Raw genomic sequence first — 15633 nt, 5'->3', positions numbered from 1 at the left:
TATCTTGCAGCTCTTTATTTCCTTTGAACTGTCTGGCAACCAAAGGCCCAGTGTTTGCCTCTTCTGTCTTCCTGACAGTTTGGAGAAATTTGGGAAAATGCAGGCGAGGAAGGAGGAACAAACACGGCTTAACGTCTCAATATAGCTGTGTTTTCTGTCACCAGGCGGGAAACAATGACTCCTTGAGCCCACACACTCGACCCAGGTCGTCGCTGTGCTCACTGGGTTATGTGAGGCTTTACGAGCATGAGGAGCTCCGGCTGTCAGCACCCATCTTCTTATACCCATAAAGCCTGGCGTTGTGGGGTTGTTTCTGGTAATTGGTATGGATTATGTTCCCACTATGATCCACAAGCTGCACTTTCAGCCATTTCTGAGCAGCGCTGCTGTTTCTTGGTCGTCACCTGTGTCCAAATGACCTCATTTTCCCCGCCGCAATAAAAGTGAGGTACTGTACAGAGAATGCTGCGGACTGGAGCCATGTTTGCTGTGTATGAACCTGAAGCCCCTGTGTTTCAGTGTGACAGCCGTGACGCCCCCCCCCCCCCCCCCTTCCCCTTCCCCTTCCCCTCCCTCCCATAGTGATTTGTGGATTCCCCTGAGCCTCTTCTTAATTGGGAGAAGATCATTAGCAGCAGTATGGCCCTCTAATCTTTTTTTAAGCATTTTATAATAAGACAGAGACCAGCTTGTGTCCATTGAGAGTCTCTATGAAGCCGACAAGATGAAAGTCCTCTAAACGACCGCCTTTGGTCCTGAGCTGAGATGTCTCCCCTTTAATCAGGCGCCGGTCCGCATCACTCCCCTGTCTCTGTCACACGAGCCGCACAAAACCTCCAAAACTGTTCGCCAATTAGACGGGACACGGGGAAGATGAAAGTGCCATTATTGCAGGGGCCTTCGCCATACGTCGGAGCAATTAACCGTGGCGAGCGCAAACGGAAAACGGAGCCGCTCCTCCTCCGCTGCCCGAGGCGGAGGCAGAGTCAACAGAGGGAGCAGCTCGCGTCATGTGGAGGCGGCGACGAGGCAGAGGCACAGACAGTTAATTGATCTTCATTACATTAATTATGGCTCTGATGTGGAAAGCGGAGTGAAAAATGGGTCACGCTATAGCACGGCGCTGTCTGGACGTGTTCTGTAAAGGTCTCTGCTGATCTCGATGCTCCAGACTGGGAAGTGTTGGCACTGCTTGACTGGATGTGTGGTCTGGTATCTCTGTTTGGGTTTTTTCTTTATGTTTTCTTCCTTTCTTCGTGTTTTTGGCCAATGATCAACTACATCATGCCTGAAATGCAAGACCCTAGTGGTTTACAAAATTTAAACAGTTAAGATGTGGTTTTACTGCTAAGAATAGTGTTGCAGAATGGAATGGAAGATCAAGAAACAACCATAGAGTGCGATATTTAGGTTGAATACATTATATATGGAATATGGAAGAATTCGTATTAGATATAGATTAGATGTTTAAGAGTGTTTGACGTCTTTAGCTCTCGACCAGCTGATCACTTTGAAAATGTTTGAGACTTTGGAGCTTCGGGCATCCGTGGCTACTATTGCAGCACTTCACCCTCCAATCACAAGGCTGGTGGTTAGATCCTGCATCTGTGCCCATGGGCACTGAACAGCAATTTCCCCCACTGGAAGCCATGCACCATGCATGGCAGCCATCATAACTGTCACACAAGTGTAAATATGAAATACATTTAAGCATACTTTAAAACTGCTGAAAGGATCAAAATGCACTTTATTGTACTTTTTGGACAACATCAAAGATTTATTCATTGGAGCCTATTTATCACTGATCTCTTAATACTGATCCAGATGTAATTATGATTAAAAAAAAACATTAAGTCTGATCTGATTGGATTTCCTTAATGTTTCATGAAACAAACAATGAACCAAACAACAAATGCATTTTTCATCTTGTGTTTTCTTTCTGACATCAAAGCTTTTAGTAGGTTTTGATCTGCAATTATTTAAATACCAAACAACTTTTTTATAACCATTCAATCTAGATCCTTATTTAGATTGATCTGTACAAAATGTGAATCTCTTTCAGTTCTACTACTATCACATTTTTGTTTTGGAGTCCTTTCATTTTTTCATCTTTTAATATTAATTTTCTTTTGACCGATAACGTCACATTTCCCATTTTCCTTCCACTGATGCCAGAAGGAGATACACAGGTGCTGTTTATGCTTAAAAAAAAAAACCTCCTCAATGAAGTTCATCTCACTAAATCTCTCCCTTCTCTTCTTAATTACCTAAATCCATCGTTCTTCATTATGCTCCACATTCTGTCCCACCTCACTCAGCTGAAACAAATCCTGCGTGAAGCCCCCCCCCCCACATGTCGTCCCTTCCAGTCAACGCATGGCTGCACCGTCAGCACTGCCCTTGCATTTGAATAAACACCATCTGAGTCGGCCGGTTGCGTATAATATCTGTCAGTGAGCTGCCACCCAGCGATCCCGGGGACTGTGACCCCCCCACCGTCCCCCCGTCCCCCGGGGAGCGGCCGACGGGACACTGCGGTGACAGGGTGTCTTCCCTGTCGATCGGCGCGCTGATACGCCGTGCACCCTTGTCCCGCTCGAAAGGCGCGCATCGGAAATGAGCCCCGGCCGGCTTACAGGACGCCGCAGAGAGTCAGGGGGACGGGATAAACACCGGCTCAGAAGACGCCTGTCACCGAGATTGATGCTTCCCTGGAATTCTTGTTGCGCTCCTGTCAGTACTATAAACTTTTCCCTGCTGAATAATTGAGTCCTTCAGCTGAAGAGCCACGTCAATCCCTTTCTAAGATTACACCAAGGCTCTTGTGCTTTCAGGAGTGCTTGTCTGATTCTGATCGCTGTAAATCACAGAGCTGTGTGGATAAAAGAGAGATGAGGTTGTTCATTTCCAACTGAGCGGCAACACACAAATGACTGGGGTTACCGTCAAAGGCTGCGATCGGCTTTACGGTACTACTGGGGACCATTCAGGAGAGGCTGATTGCTTCATTGTCACAAGTAGAATTGGTGATGTGTTAATAAAGTTCCTGTAATATCATTGTCTTTGTCAGTAACACCGGATTGGTGGGATGACATTAGAAACAATCGCTTGTTGCCATTATTTTTGCCTTGTTAGACATATTAGAGGTAGAGTGCAAAGCTGCTGTCTCTCTTCCTTGAATTTCTCCACGATGCACATAAATTAAAAAAACAAAACTGTGGGGATACTTTCATTCTAAACTGTTTGGTCAATTTACAACTCTTTGTCAGTTCTGCACTAACGTTTGACTTTATTCACAGTTTAATCAAACTCCATCAGAATGGGCTTTATTGCTGCACATTCAGTCTGTATTTAACTCAGCAGAGGGATTTGATCCTCCAGTCTTAAGGTCGCTTTTCTGACCTCTAGGCCTGTGATTTCCAAACTCTTCCTTAAAGAACTCAGATGTTTAAAAAAATTGAGGGACACACTTTATGTGAAATACACTTCCTTTGTTATATTTTGTAACAATGAGTTCCTTTTCTATGAGTTTAAACTCTTTGAGTTTAAAGTTAGGGTTAGTGATTTATAGATTTTAAATAAAACACTTTAAATGTGAAGTAAACTTGGTAGTGTTGTGACATAAATTAGTTAAATGCTGACTCACCATTTTTTATGACAAAAAGTAACAAATTGAGCCGACCTCTGTGGATTCTGGATCTCAGTGTTAGCTGGAAGTGATTGCAATATGACAGTACAGAGGCTCATTCACCAACTGCAAGGTTGCAGGTTCAATTACCCATCTCGCCATGTCCAACTGTCAAAATGTCCTTTGGGAAGACACCAAATTCATTCCAATGGAGGTCGAGCATCTTCATGACCACTGTGGAAATTGTTGTTTGTGGATTGTTCATATTTTCTCCCGCACTAGTCAGTTTCACATTTCCATCCTGTCAAGATCTCAGAGAATCAAGGATCTCTCTCGGTAATCCAGTTCTACATGTTCACCTGTTAATGAGTAATTTTGTTTTTCAGAACTCTAGAAAGTTATTCTCCAAAGTAACTAATTTATTTTTACTTTCTGTAACTTATCAAGTCACCCCAGTACTTTCAAAAACTTAATTATTAGCTGTAATCAAGTACTTAACTTTGTAGTTACTGTTCTAAGTGTTCCTAAACAGTCAGGAGCCTGTCATTTGTCACTTACCTGTTAGTTTCCATGGAAAAATTGAACTGTGCCACTTGCCTCACGTCACATTGGATTTGTCAAAGTTGATCTCTACGTGTGGATAATTACCGCTATACAGGGGTAAAAATACCTTTTGTAACAGAATGGCAGGTGCTCGTCACATGGTTCCTCATCATGGCACCTCACACAATTAACACTTGCAGGAAGTCTTAGAAAGCACACTTATCTGCTGCCTTATCATAGCGAGACCCAATTAATTACAAAATTTCAACAAGGGTATGAGGTGTTTTCAAACAGGACCTAATTAGATCTTGCATCGGGGCAGACAAAGAGTTAATTGGTTGTTAAATTTCAGAAGCTATTCAGTAAATAGGCTTTCTCGCAGTACTTTTATGCCACTATAGAAGGAAAAAACTTGTTTTATTTAATCAGGAAAAGAGTAAATTAACTCAGCTCTCCCCAGCACTTTTATTCTGTGCATTCTGAGACATACACATGCTCACAAACCCTCACTAAGCACTTAACTATAATTAAAATCTTGCTCCAGTCTGAAGTTTTTTCTCACTCACAGAGGAAATGCACATTGCAGCCAATAACTTCAGATGTGTATTTCTTACTCTGGCATTCGGATGCACCAAAGCCAGTCCTTACAGGAAACCTCTGGGGATTAGAAAATTAGCAACAACGATTCTGATCCTGAATCTTAAGGATATCCTGGAAGCGAGAGCTTCAACAGCTTAAATTCTGTGTCAGACACTGATTTGATGGTCTTTGATCGAACCACTAGTGAATCCTCTCGCTGGCTTTGGTCTCATTACAAACTCCTACATAAACAGATAATATGATTCAGTAATTCTAGATTTTGTAGTATATGAAAAAAAAAGGACTCGGTGTACAAAGAGTAAAATGATGGCAAATAATGACTTGAGAAGACGGGCTGCTTTGTCTTCCTCCACTGTTACAGTAATGGAATTTGGCAGAAGGACTTTTTGGAGTGATGGGGATGTAAGCTAGTATTAAGAAAACTAGATTTATGGTCTTGAGCGTTTGAGTGAGAGGACTGAGAAACTGAAAGTGGCTTCCAAAGTGTTTTGGGAAAAAAAAAAAAAAAGCAAGTGAAAACCTTTGAAGAGAGCGTTGAGTGTTCACGTTACATGCTACTCGACTGAAGATGAATGTATCACAGCGAAGAGTCTCAGAAAGCGGCAGCTGACAGGTACAAGAATCTTCCAGATAAACAGAAAGCATTAAATGGTGTTGATCTCTGCCGTTCAGTTTTGTTTTACCAAGACTCAGTAACTTTCTATTTGTGAATCGGAAATGCTCCACTAGATTTTTGCTTGACTCTTAAAAGCTTGATAGCATCAAGAGAGCGATGGTTACTGGTGATAATCACTGATGAGATCATTTCAAACTGACGTACCATAAAATTCATAAGTGTCCTACAATTTACCCTGACCTAAGGCGCGTCCTGACTCCAGGACTTTGCTTTGAAGGCATGCATCCTCGTCGCTCGCAAGCATCAAAACAACCTGCCGGCCACTTTAAGAGACTCGGCTCGATGATTCAGAGTAACGGCTCACTTGATTTAGCTGCCTGACTCCCAAAAGGAGTTTCCTTTCCAAAACAAAGTGACACTCCGTCGGTCTGCAATGGCTGTTGTAAATCCACTCTGACAGGAGAACTCCCTGCATCTAAAGAAAGTGTCAAATTAAATGTGCAAAAGTAAGGAAACACATCAGTGCCTTTCTCCTCTCATTTGACTAATCCTCGGTGAAAACATTAAGGCTCCGCCGCTTGGCGGCTCCGGCATGGATTGAAGTTGACCAAAGTAAACGACCTCTACAAGAGGAGAACGCCAAGTTTCCTTTGACGCTAATAATATACATTTAGAAGCTTCAGACTGCCAGCATGATAAATCACTTCAACAATTCTCACCACTTCGAGCCATTCATCATTCATCAAGTGATTATTTTCAGATGTATTAAAACCTGTGCAGCATTTCATTAAAACCCATTCAACGTATGTGGAGATACTCTTAACCACAGTGTTTAACTAATATTGCAGTGACCTTGTCTGTATGCTTTTTTTTTTTTTTTTTTTTTTTTTTTTAATTCATTTATTTATCAGCTCACAAAGTGCACGGTGAAAGAACATTGCTGCTTGGTCTCATTTGAAACAGTACCTTAGTTTTATCGTACAGAGTGTGGTTGTCCAGAAGCATCCGCCGCTCTGCTCGAGCGAACCTCCTCAGGTCTCTTTCAAACTGCTGTGAAAGAAAGAATCAATCAATATTCTGATATCAAATGTCTGTTTAGGCTGTCAGGTTTCTTGCATTGAGAGGAAATGGTCAGACCTGAATGCATTTTCCTGGAGGTCTCAAAATTCTTCTTAGATATAATAGCAAGAAAGTTTTTGGATATTTCACTAAGAATATCCTCTGTTCATTATGCTGAGGTTTTTCTAATGTCGTTTCTTTCAAATGAATCCCTGTGTGGTCGAATCAAGTCTAAGTTTGACTCTAATTTTCTTCTCTTGTCCATTTTATGACCCAGCACGGCAGCAATAATTCAGTAACCAATTTTATTCCTGCCCGGATATTCTTTCTGCAGCCATGTCGGGGCCATCAGTCTCTGTAATCATTCATACCCTGGAGCCAGTCCAACCCAGGAGGGCAAAGGCGTAACGATCCATAGGCGGCGACACTAAGTCCACACGCACAGCCCTCCAGCCGCGGCCGTCTCCCTCGGCGCCGTGAAGACCCCCCTCCACCCGGCCGCCCTCCAGCCGCACGATCAGGAAGCATTTCGCAAAGTGGTCCATGGCCTCAAACTGGTGGCTGGGAAGCTTCACCATGTCAAAGGTGGAGGCGTTGTATTCACAGTACAGAAGAAGACCCTGGAGAAAAGAAGAACCAGGCGTCGGAGGGATTCTTTCACTTGAAACACTGCCCAGTAAACGCAGTCTTAGATACACCACCATCTATAGCTCGTCATTACAACACACATAAGCATATAAGTTGGCATTTTGTGTTGCTCTTTACATGTCACAAAGGTTATGCGACTGTTTTGTGTCTTATTTTGACATTGTTACTTTTCATTGGATAGTCCAGCTTTCCGCCAGCGAGCTCGATGTTAACCGAGAACCACAACACTTCAAATCCTGTAGACGTTAATCTGTATTTAAATGGCTTTGTTTCCCTTTGTTCGCTCTGTACCTGGATCTGGAAGATCATTTCTCTTGACCCATCGGTCACTCTTCAGGGCCTGTAACTCTAACTTTGACAAAGCAGGTATAGAATATGAACGAACAGATCAAATTATAAAATGTTGGCCAAACATTCATAATAGCATCATGTCTGAACCAGTCGCTTGTAAACCCTTTGGTTTTGATCAGTTTTTCTAAAGTTGACCATCAGTTTTTTTTACCAACTGCTGTAACTACAGCACCCTCAAGGCCCAGCAGCAGACAGTGAAGGCCATTTTGGTGTTACATTAGAGAAAAGCACAAGAAAAAAAAGGAAAGGAGAAGAAGAAGAAGGACTCAAAAAAAAAAAAAAAAAAACCACTGCAGTGGCTCCACAATGAAAAATACTTCGAAAAGGATCGAACTGGTCTTTTTTCTGAGAAAAGCATGATTAAAGCATTTTCTTGACAAGTGCGTTAAAGGAGAGCAGGCAGGCAGGCAGCCTTTTCAAGCACCCGGAGGCCCTGGCGGACAAAACCCGGCCATCTTCCATCGCTTGGCCTGGACATAATTATTATAGACCATTATGCAAAAAGGAATGAGCAAAACCTTCAGACTGGCTTCGTTTAAAAACACTAAAACGTAATCCAAAAGCAAGTAGTTCAGCTGACTGTGTTTTTTTTTCTTCACCCATAATATTAGCTGTGAAATCCATCTTGAACCCTGAGAACCCTGAGAGGGACCGAGCGGGTTGTAATGGACGGAGGGATGGATCCAGCTTGAAGAGCATCAACGAAAATCAATTTGATAAACATCTACTGTACTGTATCCACATCCATATGAATTATGGTACAAACTGATCTGTCACTTTAATCTGTTACCGGGTCATAGGTTTGTTGTCTTTTTTTACAGTTGGTTCATGTCAAAATTACAGTAATGAAACTGCTGCAATTAAAGAAAATTCGAGGCTCCGTTGATGTTGACAGGAATTGCAGAATACCAGAATTCGTTCTTTGAGTATGTTAAAATACTGTGATGTTATTTGTTAGTGGGCGTACAGGCTGAGTGGTCTCCAGGTCATCAATATTCTCTGCTCAACGCAGAGAAGCTGCAGAGAATTCGATGACGTTCAGTCTTGCACGTGTGCCACAAATTGAGTTGGTTGTGTCACAAAAGCTCCTGCAACTCTTACCAAATATTACCGTCCGCCATGAGCGCTGCCGCTCGCTTTGAAAGTTGATTCTTCAAAATCTGAGAGATAAAAGACAGCTTAGCGACAAGCCTGAAGGTATTGAAAGTGCTCCAGTCAAGGTTATTTTTTCTCCAGACGGGGCTGGATTTTTGCCGTCTTAAAAAGTGAGTGAAAGGGTGGAATTTTCCGAGATGACTAATGGGCTGGTGAAGGCTCACTTTTTCCATTTCTTTTCAGAAACAACAAAGTTTTATTTTTTTACAACTGTTCCCATGTAACCATGTGAAAAAGTAATAGACAGTGTGTGATAGTTATCTAATTACCGTCACATGATTTTTAAAGTAGATGAAGCTGCATTATTATTATTATTATTTCATTTTTAAAACGGAAAGGTCTCAGTGGCTCCGGCCACCATAGTGTAATTCAATGCCCAAAACACTAGGAAAGTTTTCCGTTTGCACTTAAAAACTGTCGTGAGGACTGAAGTCAGTTGAAACAGACCAAAGCCGAAGCACAGATATTACAGATAGTAAACGCTCCAGGAGACGTAGCTCTGCAAAAACCAGGAAAATGAAAGTCGACCCTCATAAAGCTGAAAGAACTTTAGATGGCAAACAGTTAAATAAAGGCAGGGAGCGTTAACCAACACACTATGCTACAAAAACAGAAGGAAATTAATGAGACACAGGCACATGTTTTCAGTCGGGAAAGGTGGAGGAAAGTCAAGATGTCTGCAACGACAGGGAGCCACAAGTCTCACTGGATGAAACAGAAAGAGCAGAATGTGTGGAAACAGTAATAACTTGATTTGACCATGAGCTGATTCTGGCACCGTCACTACAATGTTCACATCTGTGTTTGAGACAAAAAAAATATAACTTTCTCAACCTAACAAACAACAACCTGAATCGACGGCAACTGATAGCAGCCTGCTGTGTCAACAAGGAGGGAAATAAAAACCCCGTCCTGCTGAGAAATGCAGAGACGCTCCATAAAGCCATACTGTCCAACAGAAGCCCCACCGTGTCCACATAACCAGTGAAAACTAACACGAGCCATTTATCTAGACACAGTTCAGCTGCCCAACACTGCTGTCATGTCTTATTTCACATTTTCTACAACCTCGCTTTTCAGCTTTTCAGGTGAAATTGCATCTTTTTTTGGATTTTAATTTCAGTAAAGTTTCCCGTTTACACGGCAAAGTTCTGCAAATCGTTGTGATGTAAATGGACTCCCGCTTTAATTTCTTTTAAAAACAGTGTTGTGTAAATGGAGCCGAAAACATATTTAAAACAAGAGCACGCACCAAAAGTAAGAGCGTGGAAGCTTGAGGGTTATACGATCCTCAAACGACATCATTTATTGGAACATTTCATTTCCATTACAATACAAGCCTCATTCAACCCAAACATTAAAGTTAACCTCAGCTGAAAAGCTTCCTGCCAACGAGCAATAACACCATCTTCACACACCTCTTGGCCACCTATGAAGTCCTCAAACGTATTTATGCTCGTGTTTCACTCTTAAATCAAATGTGCTTGGAAATAAAAGGCTCAGAGGCAAAGAGGACTGCATCTGTGCATCTGAGCTTGTTCAACAGCTTTTTTATCTTTTTCTTTGTCAGGAGTATCTCTGCTTTTCAGAAGCCTCCAAAAGCAGCTTTCTGCATGCTTTAGGCAAACGCTTTCATGTTTTCACTTATTTGAAGGCCCACATTGTGCTATTACAAAGTGAGCAATGCTGGGATAAAACGAGCAGGGTTTTTTTTTTTTTTTTTTTTTTTTTTAGTTCAATGAAAACATGGTGTTAACTGAACAATAAACACAAGCAGGAAATCTATCGGATGTTAAAAAAAAAGTCATGAAAAAAAAACAGCTTTAAGAACAAAGTAAAAAAAGACAGGCGGCAAAAAAACAAAAACACACCATTGTGTGAACATGCGCCGCCGACTTGCCATCAGTCTGATTTGAGCCTGGAGTGGTGTAAGAAATGGGAAAGCTGAGTGTAAGATCCAACAGAGAAACGAGCCTTCAGTCAGCTGGAGTTGATGGCTGAAGCCCATTCGCCGGTAAATGGTTCCACTCCTTAGATAATGGAAATCTGTGCCAAGTAAGATGTCAGCGTGTTGAAGAGAGAGACAGAGAGCGGGTCACTGATGAGAAACAAAGCCACAAGAGCAGAGCCCAGTGAAATGGAGTGAGTGCGAGAGAGTTAGAGGATGTGCTGTTGGACACAGTGCGACACAGGCCGACCAGGAAGTAGCAGGAAAGAGAAAGAAAGGCAGAAATAGAGAGAGGACGACGGGGAAGACCGATAGCCCACGAATTGATTTCCTCGGGGCCTTGCCCCAGCTGATTATGCCTCTCCCTGGATGCTGGAGTGTTAAGGCGATTAAGATTACAAATTGTCAATTTAATTCCAGAGCCCGGCGTAATTGTTGGGATACTGCTCTCCTCTCACTGGCCATAAATCTGCTCCGCTCTCCTTAAAGAGCGATAATTGGGGAAGTGAGTGCAGTGAGCAGACACTCTGCCTGTCCAGCTGATGACTGAGGTTAATCACAAAACATTAAACACCTTGTCAGGACTCCCCCAATAGCCGCTCTAAACAGCCCTGGTCAGCTGTCGAACAGAACCAGTTATCAGGCGAGGAAGCGGCTTCCAACCCCTGCTGAAGGAAATCCAACACAGCCCGGCCTGTCCTCACCACTCTTCACCTTCTTATTACAGTTACCAAAAAATACGTCTCACAAGACGTCACAGTTGCTTTGACCTTTGACACTAGGCCAAAAAAAATTACTTATTTCAATATTAAGTGGGAGTAAAACAATTACTTGGATGAAAAATATCCCATCAAGCTACAATTATGTATCATAGAAATGTGCAACACCACTCTCCAATACACCTGTCAGTTAGAGCCACACTACAAAAATGATCAATGGGGTAACACAAAATTCTTTCAGGAGATATTAGATGACCTGAGGAGCAGGAAGGAGCCTGTGACAACCATTTCCAACCAGTGTATAAGAACCATAGACGCAAGTTTCTTCAATCCATGGTTTGGCTTCCTACTCCCAACAAGGAAGGCTTGTCACAAAGCAAACATAAAGAGACTCATTTTCACTCATATTCACTTACAGACAATTTAGAATTCCCAAATCACAGCCACAATCTCTTATTATCTCAATCTCTGATTATGGGTAGAAAGACAGATCACATAGAAAAGCTATCAGGTTTCCCATAGGGTCGCCGTCTCTCCTCACTTGTTCAGCCTTATTATTACTTGATCCATCATTTTTAAAGCACTTAGAACTGTGCAAACCTGTCGGAAAGGAGATATATATATATATATTTATTATTTTAGATATTTCTCCACATCGTGTTGCTCTTAACAAATATGCGTAAATTAAGTGTATGCCAGTTGTCATTAAACCTATAAATAAAGATAAGTGCCTTTTCACTGAATGCAGATGATAAAGAAGGCATTTATTTTAATGTATAACAAGAAAGTATCTTGGGAAATATTTTCTCACAATGCATACAACATGCTATATTTTCACCAATTCCATCAGTTCTTACCGAAATTTTACAACTGAGCCAAAAAAAAATCTCATTCACAGGTTAACAAAAAAAGCCACATTTATCAGTCGTAGGAGGTGAGTCCTGGATTCAAGAGCCAATCCAAGGTGTTGAGAAGAAAAACTGAAGGAGAAGATTTCAAAGAAGTGTCCTGTTCCTTCCTTACTGTTCCTTCTCCAATTATCCCCGGGAGCAAACTCATTTATTGTGCAACTGCAGGCAAAATATCTTGATGTCACCTTCTGTTGAACCCCTGGACTGTACGCTGCAATTACAGATAAAGGTTCACCTTCCAATAGGAGGCAAAAATTTGGATTCTTAAAGTTCCTTTTACACTCTTATATCGTAGCTCCAGGCTGTGACAGTTCCTACTTAGATAATGAGGCCAGAATGACAGTATAAAAGCACTTAAATACAGACTAATCTGAAATTAAAATCCCCCTGAGCCACAGCGGAGACAAGTTCTGGGAGGAGGTCCGCAGCTCCTCTGATGCACAAGGCTGCGAATGTAGGTCACTTCCCATTCCAGAAAATGTTTCATCTCCTCCTGGAAGTGGATTTCCTACAGCCTTAAATCACGCTGATGCCTTACGAGAAAAGTATTAATGAGTTATGGTGACAGTTGCACAGATCATTAAGTACCTGGATGCGGATGCCCTTCGCTGGATGAGGTTTGCGACCCCCCCCCCCCCTTCGCCCACGCGCATTTGATACGGCGCGGCTCGGCGCGGCTCTCGCCGTCAGACTGACACACATACGCTCGCAAATCCACCGTAAAAACAGGGTGTCGTGAAGTTCCCTCGCCTCAGCATCGCCGGGGGCTGTTTAGCCCAATAGCGCTCTGTAATCATCTCCCACGCAGCAGGTAATGTCAGCGAGCATCTGAGAGTAAGCTCATTCTAGCAGAACTGTTTACAGAGAGAATTACAGAGGAGGACAGCAGGAAGATAATCTTTCCCCCCAAAGCTTCACCTCTGAGTGCTGGGAAAAGGAAAAATCAAGTGAGCATTCCCCCCTTTTTGAAATTGAGATCCAAATGTATTTTTCCCTCTCGCCGATTTGTTTACTCGGCGTCTTTTCCGCGGAGACTTTGACGGGTGGCCGCAGCAGCCACCTGCACCGAGCGGATAAGTTGTCGGGAGCACGCCAGACGCTCTGATCTCATCTGGCATTCTGTCTGGTTCACAAAAAAGTGACTTGGAGCCGCGGCCTTAAAGTCGCAGATTAACGTGCGTCAGCTGGGACCGTTTGAACCGACGCCTTGACTTTGATACGCGGCTCCGCCGGAATAAAAGAGACTGATTGCTGAAATTGAAGCACGCTCTTTGTGCATCCTCACGCATGTCCTCTCGGTGTCAGTCAGAGTAGCCATTGTGGCTTCATTTGTTTTATTTATTTTTTTCCTGATTTCAAAGTGACTAACCGCAAGTGAGTGTGGAATAAGCCCTCAGTCAAATAAAGCAGCTCCGCCTGAATCACTCATTCATCTGGAGGGGAGAAACTCTGATTCCCTAACCACGTTGACTCAGACTAAATGCGGAACAATGAAGCCGGAGCTGAGAGGCATTGTAATGACAGCGATCCATACAGAGCTCAGCCTTCAGAAAGCGCCGCTTCTACAGTATTTAGAGACAGAGATGATAGATGGATGCCAGATGAAATGCAGCCCTCTCCGTCTCTCAGCTGCTATTACCAGGGCCAAGCCGAACCTCATCTGTCTGCCACTGAAGCTGGTGGCTGACCTTGCCTCTGCCCCCAAGTTATGCTTTCAGAATATCAGCAGCAGAGGGAGGAGGAGGCGGGAAAAAAAATGATGAACCCCTTTTTACAAGGACGTTTCTAGATAGATGTATTTTTAAGTCCCTGCAGGCTGAAGAGGGGTGCTGGATGGATGAGGGGTACAGGGGCTGCCTGTGATATTAGGCCTGAGTGAAGACACGTCGGCCCCCGGGGGCCCGATTGCAGATGACAAGGTTACACGACTTAGAGTCAACCTCTGCTACCTCCGCTTAATCACTGTCTCTTGTGTCCTCATCCCAATGGACCGGCCCCCCCCCCCCCCCCACCACCACCACCACCACCACCACCAAAATGAGAAGAAAAGCTTCCGGTCGTGCTGCGCTGTCTCCTTTCTTTCGATCGCCAAATCCTTTTAACACCTGCCCTACTCGGCCTAATTCACTGTCTCGCATCCGTCCTGACTCCTTGTCCCCGCTCATTCGCACATGCTCTCACGCCTTTCAACCCCCCCCCCCACCCCTTTCCTATTCTGACTCTGAGTGACTGCAAGTGGCAAGAACTCCCCACAATGACATGCGGTAAGTAGGAGGTAATTATCATCGGACTGGACCTCTGAAGGAGTGCGGGCATGTGGAGGTGTGGATGGAAGGGGGGGGGGGGGGGGGGGGGGGGGGGGGCGCGGCAGGTGGAGGGATTTATTTTTAAACCCAGCAATGACAAAAAGAAGCCGGTAGCTAGGCTAGACAGCGTGATCCCACTCTTCAGCAAGCACTTATCTCCCCCCGTGACCCTCGCTCACTGTGTACTTATCACAGGAAAGAAGACAGTCTTGACAAAAAAAGTCCTTCCACTCTCCCTCTGGGGTCTTTCTCTTTACAGAACATGATGTACCATACCTTTCTACGTAATTTCTATGTAATTGAGACAACCTGTAATGTATTTTCAGTGGCTGCTCGGAGATCAAATGGATGCAACAGGATGCGTCATCATGCTCAGCAGAAAAGTATCTACTTTAAAAGGGACTGCTTTTTCAAGGTGAAGCTGATATGAAGGCAGACATATTGATGTGTTATTTCTTGAGTTTGTCTTCTCAGTATGAAATTTCTTCTTTGTCTGGTACTACTCAGCAACGGCCCTGAAAACACAAAGCATCGGCACTAACACTTGATTGAGCCCGCACAAGCTTCTGAGGCAAACGCAATTTAGAAATCTGTGTTGACAATTCATTCGAAAGTCATGTGAGTGAAAAATGTCTACTACGTAGAATCGAACAGTGTAGCTCAAAGAGCACTGACCAAAGGCAAAAGGCTTTTTTTTTTTTTGTATCTATTAAAGTTTCTTGACTCGCAGTAGACCCGAACATACTAAAAAAGAAAACTTATTGAAATCATTATGAAACTGCCAAAGAAAAATAAATACATTGCAGAAGAAACACCACTCAACTTTTTCTTTTTTTGTATCCATACAAGACTGCATTCAAACCATTGATTGCAATGAAAGACACATTCAAGACAACAAAGACTTTGACTTCGGGCGAAAAAAATAATAAAAGCAGATTTCATTACCCATTCACTGAACAAAAGGCACAGATCCATTGTGTATCGTTTTCTACCATTCTTTGAAAGGTAGTGAAATGACAGTGGAGCTTTTGTATTAAAATCTTTTGTGGACGTCTTTGCCCTTGACAATTTAGAGCTGAATTGTTTGCCTTGGTTCACCTTTATCACTTTTCTTTTGAAACAAATAACCTTTAGTCTGTTTTTTCATGC

The 15633-nt window shown here is 43.1% G+C and overlaps 1 protein-coding gene across 1 annotated transcript in view; it reads right to left on the bottom strand.

Annotated features, from left to right (window-relative positions):
• dntt (deoxynucleotidyltransferase, terminal) overlaps positions 1-15633 on the bottom strand; it is a 106852-nt gene that overhangs the window by 28756 nt on the left and 62463 nt on the right. The window contains exons 9-10 of the mRNA XM_030107564.1: positions 6818-7066; positions 6354-6437 (exon numbers count right to left, since the gene is read on the bottom strand). Coding sequence (XP_029963424.1) covers positions 6354-6437; positions 6818-7066 — 333 coding nt within the window. The remainder of the gene's footprint in view (positions 1-6353; positions 6438-6817; positions 7067-15633) is intronic.

The sequence above is a fragment of the Salarias fasciatus genome, chromosome 13 (assembly GCF_902148845.1).
Source record: "Salarias fasciatus chromosome 13, fSalaFa1.1, whole genome shotgun sequence".
Lineage (NCBI taxonomy): Eukaryota > Metazoa > Chordata > Actinopteri > Blenniiformes > Blenniidae > Salarias > Salarias fasciatus.
The sequence above is the reverse complement of the archived record's forward strand: the minus strand, read 5'-3'. Positions and strand labels throughout refer to the sequence as shown.